We start from the raw sequence: 6,892 nt of genomic DNA, 5'->3' as shown, positions 1-6,892 counted from the left end.
AGAATAGAATAAAATAGAATAGAATAGAATAAAAAAGGATAGGATAGAATACAATAGGATATAATAGAATAGAAAAGGATAGAATCGAATCGAATAGAATTGAATAGAACAACACAGTACATATAAAACAAAGATAAAAACAAATTATTGGACATAATAAAAGCATGAGTATAATAAATAAAATGTTAAAAAGAGTAATGTTAAAATAAAAAATAAAATGTAAATAAAAAAGTACAGGATAAATAAAATGTATGCATCATTCATTCTCCACAAATTGAAATGTTAAAATTTTACCATACATCATTACCAATATATATATATTTAAGAAAAATAACAAAGTAACATGTTCAGGTAAATCAAGGAAAAAAAACACTTCTTCTGAACTTCAAGGGTAACCAAACAGGACAGTCGGAGGCTGACTCCACCCACAGCTGGAATTAGATATTTGGAAAACAGGACTTTTTTCCCCATTATTGAACATTTGAAAGATACAGCTATCATTATTAGAGTTACAGATCAATGACGTGGGACGTACATGATTTGACCAATCACAAAATTCCACTGTAATACCTCGTTTCAACCTGTGGGGGGCAGCACACAGACAGTGTTAGACCATTATTTTCAGCCGTATAATACAAGTTTATTTAAAATTTGTCAAAAATTTGTCAAGGACCAATAGTTAGCACTTTTAAAGCGTCATTTATACAAGTAAATAGCCAAAAAAATGTTAATTTAGGGTTTGGTTACACTTTAAAGTTGAACAGTCCGAAAGCCAGTTACACAAACTTGAAGCACAGAACTTTATGCAAAATAATATAAAATGGCAGTAATTTTTTCTTTTTATTCCTAAGGCTTATGTTTGTTATTAGAAAACTTTCTGCAAGTGTTTGGTGAAAAGACAATTCAACGTTAACCTTAATTGTTGTGCAGTCAATCTGGTCCTTTTTGTAAAGTTAATTTAACACTGAATTGTAATCAAACAAGGTGGTTGAGTATTTTGTAAAACATTTGTCATCTGAAAGTAAATCTTCAGAACATGTAAACCCTTCTGCTCCAAATCCACTGAGGGTTTTGAGGATCTCAGAGTCCACACCAGCTTCCTGACTCAAATCCTGTGTCTCTCTGAGGGATTTGTGGGAAGCAGTTAGAGCACAAACTCAGGAATATTAGTGAAGAAAAGGGATCTACTCAGGAGAAAGAAACCAATCTTTCACGGCTAGAAGTTACCGTCAAGTAAAACATTTTCACTAAACCAGGAAATGAAAATGTGCTCTCATAAAGATGCTAGAGATGAAGAGAATTATCAAACAAGCCACCAGAAAGTAATAGGCTAACTGAGCTCAGTGTAAATAACATAAAAATGAATGTAGTTTATATAAAAATCATTCATCAACCCCAGTTACTAAAACCCTCCAAAGACACAAACTTTATCAGAATTTGAATATAGATTACATTTGTTAAGGGCCTCTGAAACAATATCCAGATAAGTATTTTAATTAATTTAATATTTATTTTCAATGTAACTCATTTATCAAAACTATCCACAGGAATCAAATCTCCAGGAGAAAAACTCACATCCATTTGTCTCTTTTTTTTAAAAAAAAAGTCAAAGAAATATTCTTGCTGATTTGTTTATTTATTTATTTTTTTAACTTTATTTTACCATGAAATCCCATTGAGATTAGATCTATTTTTCAGGGGAGACCTGGGCTGAAAGGCATCAACACAAGAAAATAAAATACAGTTAAAACAATTATAATAGAAATAAACTGCAGCTGGATGTTACATGGAGAACACATTCAGAAACCTACTGCCAAAACTCCATGATGGAGGATGATGAGGATGATGAAGCATTTACAGGGGAGGTCCAGTTACCAGATGCATCGTAGGTGTTTATGACCACACAATTATCTAAAAACACACATTAATTACATATTTAACGCCAACAAAAGTATCTTAGATACACAACTTACAGTCGGTGTGTTTTAAATATTATAAATGTACCTGTATTCCATTCGTTATCACAAGTCGCCCATGGCAGCTCCTTAGAAAACGAGGAGAAGAGGTAGAGGAAAGCCCAGGCTGAAACCACGATGTAGCTGATGCTTCCATAAAATATTATAATCTGGCTGGCATATCCCATCCCTGCACAATAAACACGGTTAAACCCACATTTCCTCTTAAAAAAATATGATTAGAGGTCTCACCTTCAAACAAAGGGCAGATCTTCCTCCAGCACATGATGCCTCCCTGGCTGGTGTACTGGCCCAGTGCTGTCTCCAGCACAAACAGGGGGATGCCGCACGTCACAAGGAAGAGGCTGTAAGGAATTAGGAATGCACCTGAAATAGAAACAAGTACAGATCAATATTTGAGCGCTTCAAACACCTCCTGGCCTGGAGAAATAAAAAAAAGCAGATTTTCTCTGTGTGGTTTTAACAGCTGGATCTATAAAGAGGGATTGATCTGTTCTGCTGCAGCTGCATGCATGTTGACCTTAAGCTGCACAAGCAGCCGCTCAAACGTTTAAATCCAGCAGCTGCAGGCTTAAATGCTTCTCAATCTGACACGCCCACTAAAGCAAAAATCCTGGAAGGAGTTCCTCACGTCCTTCAGAAATATTTGAAATGAAACATCTACTTTATTGCTGTGAGGTTCAGAGGTGACATTACTGCAAGAAAACCTAAAGAGAAGTCGCTTATGTGCACCTTTTAAACCGCATTACTCTTTACGATTACAGCAAGTATAAATGTGCATGAAGAGCCACAAAGTACTCATCAAAAAGAATTATTTGCAACAAAACTCAATACTAGACTTTTTTTTTTTACATCTGAAGGATTTATCTTGTTGTAAACTCTTTATACAAATTTTTCTTAGTTTTTTTGTTATTTTAGTTTTCAATTTACCACTAAAGACAAATAAAATCTCAAAGATTATTATAGGACACATATTTTTCTGGATGTGTAAAAAATGATTAAATAATTTCTTTATTTACATGTTTTTAATCTAAACCTCTGAACTGCAAGGAAAATGCAGTTAAATAAATAATAATAATACTCAAAATACTTGAGAGGTATTTTAGTGAAAAATACCACCATTCCCATGATCCACTCTCACAGGAATTAAGATAACAATAAATAATAATAACAAATAATCAGAATGAATTAAATAAAATGAATTTAAATTCAATTAAATTAAATTACATCTGAAAAAAACTGCAGATTTACAGATGCTATTTTTTTCAAAAAAAGTACAAAAATATATATTTATTTTTTTCCAATTCTAAAATTTTAATTTTGTATTTTTGATGTTATTTGAATAAAATAAAACTAAATTTGAGATAAACAAACAATGTAATATAGATTCCTATGAAATAAAACAGCATTAAGTTAATTAAATTGAGCATTGAGAGTTTAATGAAAAAAGAAAATTACATTAAGCAGGACTATGAAAATATTACACCAAAAGAATGTTTCCCTTTACCAAAATAATACTACTAAAACTAAAAACGTTGATTTTACAAAATAATAATTGTAATAAAAAAATAACTAATAAAAATGGGAGAACTATAAATAAAATACCTTAGATTTTTTAAATACTGAAAAGAAGAAAAACTTGTGATGTTTGGTTATTGTTGTGTGTTTTTTAAAATAAAATTCAAAAATATTGAAGATATAAAAGATAGAAAATAAAATAGTGGAATTTGAGCAATTTTCCCTTTATTCCCAGAGATTTAGTATTTAAGTTTTTATGATTTACTGTAAGTTTTTTTTTAATCTAAACATCGTGTTAACAATGAAAAAATTACAGTTTGCTAAAGATTTTGTGTTTAAGCATCACTGGCGATGCCTCAGGTTTTAAACAGTTTAATCATGACAAATGCAGAAAAAAAGTTAAAATCAAATCATTTCTGTGCATCGTTTCTAATTTTGACCTTGAGTAAAAATGATAACTTGAGCCAAACAAAGACTAGATTATTCACCCTTAATCCAGAAGGTCTCTCTAGTCCTGAGCAGACTTTTCATATCAATAAATTCACACTTTATAACACAAACATCCTCCTGGACGCTGTTAAAGTCACTGTGAATTTCTTCAAATATCTGAATCCACGTGTAGGTTTGTAAAGCCTTTCTGCATCGTTCCTGCTGCAAAAGCGATTCTGAATTATTCTACTCCTTTAGTGTCCAGATTGTGGATATTTCATTCCTCACAGGAGCGTTCCTCAGCTTTACTTTGGTGGATCTGTTTTCATGTTATAGTCTTCTGGTTTGACGTTGTTCATGGATCTTTAGAGGGTCAAAACCTTCATATATCAGTAAACTGAAATGTTCTCTTTTAAAATGTTCTGACAAGTTATCTATGTTATGCTGTTAAACCTTGAAGTACTCCAAAAAAGGAAAAACAAAAATAAAAAAATCCACTGCTTATTGCCTTGGTATGGAACCCCTAAATAGACGTCAAAGTTAAAATAAATAAATAAATTAGAAAATAAATAGAAAATAAATAAAGTTAAAAAAACATTTTTTTGTTAGTAACTGATGCTCACCAAATAGAAACTTCTTTTTCCTTTCTAAAAATCAAATTAAAACAAGTTCTGGTTACTAACCCCAACTTTTTTGTCCTAAAAATTAAAGTTAAAAACGTTGTTTTTTTATTTAGTAACTGATGCAGACCAAATTCTATTTTTTTTTCTTCTTTTTTTGAAAAATCGAATTAAAAAAAGTTCTGGTTACTAACTGGAACTTTTATTTTTTCCAAACATTAATGATAAAAAAGATTTTTTGTGTTAGTAACTGACCGGTTGATTAATTGAAAGATTTTTGATTGATTTATTTTATGAATAAATTATGAAAAATACGGGACAAAACACACAATTATTTCAAACTACATAAATAAATTTCAAATTAATAAAATAAATTTCAAATTACCGAAATAATGAAATGCCTTGGTTAGAAAAATCGAAAACAAACAAACAATAATACACTTATGTAACTGATTTTTTTTTTTTTTTTTACTCAGACCATTTACTAACTCTTTTTATTATTATTATTTAATTCTAGGACATTAATAAAAAAATTACTTCAATTTTTTTCCTCAAATTCCCTTCAGGGGCTCCATACCTTGGGGAGTACCTTCAGGACTTTTTCAACAGTTATTTATAACCAATCTGGTGCCAGAAACATTCAATTCATTCAAACCATTTTACTGATGAACAGTATAAAACCTGGAATACTTTAGAGACTCATATTTGCTCAGTCTGAGACAAAACTCTCAGAAAAGTATAGTATTGCAGTAAAATGCTGAAATTTTAAAACAAAACTTACCACCACCATTCTTGTAACAAAGATAGGGAAATCTCCACACATTGCCGAGTCCAATAATAGCCCCGGCAACAGAGAGGATGAACTCTTTCTTGCTGCCCCACTTGCCCCGCTCCTTGATGGCGGCTGAAGCTGTGAGGAGACGCAGCTGCTTGGGGACAGAGTCCGTCATCTTGCTGAGGGAGAGGTCGTCCTGTGGACGGGCTCACTTAAATCTTCTAGTTTTTAAATTGTCTGACTGAGAATTGATGTGGATTAAGGGCTCTAATAGTTACCTAATTTTGAGGAAGTGAGTTTTTTCTAGCCACAAGGGGGCCCAACAGACCGGCTCTGAAAAGCAATGTTTCCAAGCTTAGGAGGAGTCAAGTTTTTTCTGAAATCTTTTATCTTTTTCATCCATGGGCTTCCATCCAAAGAGGATTTCAGAGGACCGTTTTATTACTTTCTTCTGTCATGTCAGTCCGTTTTTTAAACACTCGCTTGAAAGCAACAACTTTTTAGATGATTTTCAAAAAGCAAAAGATTATTCAAATTTTCATTAATTTTTTTATCTAGGAAATTAAAAGGTTAATCAAAGGTTTTGAGTGCTGAAGAATATTCTTTTTTTGAATTTGTGAATTTAAAGCATTCTTTGGAATCCACATCTGCAGATGCACATCTGGAGGATTGGCAACCTGTTGGTGGAAAGATACGCTTTTAGCCAAACTCCTTTGTTTCCATTAAAGTATTATTTCTATTTTTTTTCTGAATCCTCCAAGGAAAATTACACGGTAGAAATTTAAAGAGAGAAAAACACAAATTCCCCTCCAAAAAACATTTTTTTGAATTGTATCATTTTTTTCTAGAACATTATCTTTACAGAACTCATGAGTTTTCAATTTTTTACTTGCAATTGACTGATTTAAGAAACCCAGTGTCACCCCTGGGTTTCTTAAATGTGGACAAATATATGTTTGTGGCAGTAATTAACCATGAAACTGAGAATTCATACTTCTATTCTTTGTAGTTTAATCAAATCAAGCTTTATTTACACAAAACAAACCCAATTTTAGGCTTAGAGCATCTCAAAGTACATCTAAAAGTACTTTGCAGTTAAAAACAACCAAACAAACAAATGAACAGGTGGCTTTCTACGACATGTGGTGAAACAGGAATTAATTTCATCAACAACTTTCACATTTTCTGGGAACGCAAACATCTTTTTAAAGAAAATGGATTCAGTTTAAACAAATCAGGAGTTAAACTGTTCTCTTCCAATCTCTTCTACTCCCTGCGTCATGCCAAGACTAAGATAAATTTATCTCAGTGTCAAGGCCAGACACAGACTGGATCCACACGAGGAACGGAGCTGCCCCCACTGGAGGAAAACATCAGAAACGGGAAACCTGCCTCCGAGCACCAGAAGAGGAAAAACAACGAGGAAGATGGACCCTCCCAAACACCACCAAACCAACAAACTCCTGACGGTTTTCCCTTACCCTCTTCCCCCTCTTCACCCTCTTCACCCCACCTGAAATTCACTGAGCAGATGATGGAGCGAGTCGGGATTGGGCTTCGATCTACCCCTCTGG

The 6,892-nt window shown here is 32.7% G+C and overlaps 1 protein-coding gene and 1 long non-coding RNA gene across 3 annotated transcripts in view; both read right to left on the bottom strand.

The window, feature by feature from the left end:
- The window catches only part of slc6a11a (solute carrier family 6 member 11a), a 9,957-nt gene extending 4,179 nt beyond the window's left edge, over positions 1–5,778 (bottom strand). For both annotated transcript variants that reach the window (XM_024271100.2, XM_024271101.2), the window contains exons 1-4: positions 5,325–5,778; positions 2,208–2,342; positions 2,005–2,145; positions 1,812–1,911 (exon numbers count right to left, since the gene is read on the bottom strand). In XM_024271100.2, the coding sequence (XP_024126868.1) occupies positions 1,812–1,911; positions 2,005–2,145; positions 2,208–2,342; positions 5,325–5,493 (545 nt within the window). In that variant the 5' untranslated portion in view covers positions 5,494–5,778. The remainder of the gene's footprint in view (positions 1–1,811; positions 1,912–2,004; positions 2,146–2,207; positions 2,343–5,324) is intronic.
- A 167-nt stretch (positions 5,779–5,945) lies between these two features.
- LOC112145711 overlaps positions 5,946–6,892 on the bottom strand; it is a 10,418-nt gene continuing 9,471 nt past the window's right edge. The window contains exon 4 of the long non-coding RNA XR_002919126.2: positions 5,946–5,995. This is a non-coding gene — a long non-coding RNA (uncharacterized LOC112145711). The remainder of the gene's footprint in view (positions 5,996–6,892) is intronic.

This window comes from Oryzias melastigma, linkage group LG5, assembly GCF_002922805.2.
Source record: "Oryzias melastigma strain HK-1 linkage group LG5, ASM292280v2, whole genome shotgun sequence".
Taxonomy (NCBI): domain Eukaryota; kingdom Metazoa; phylum Chordata; class Actinopteri; order Beloniformes; family Adrianichthyidae; genus Oryzias; species Oryzias melastigma.
The sequence above is the reverse complement of the archived record's forward strand: the minus strand, read 5'-3'. Positions and strand labels throughout refer to the sequence as shown.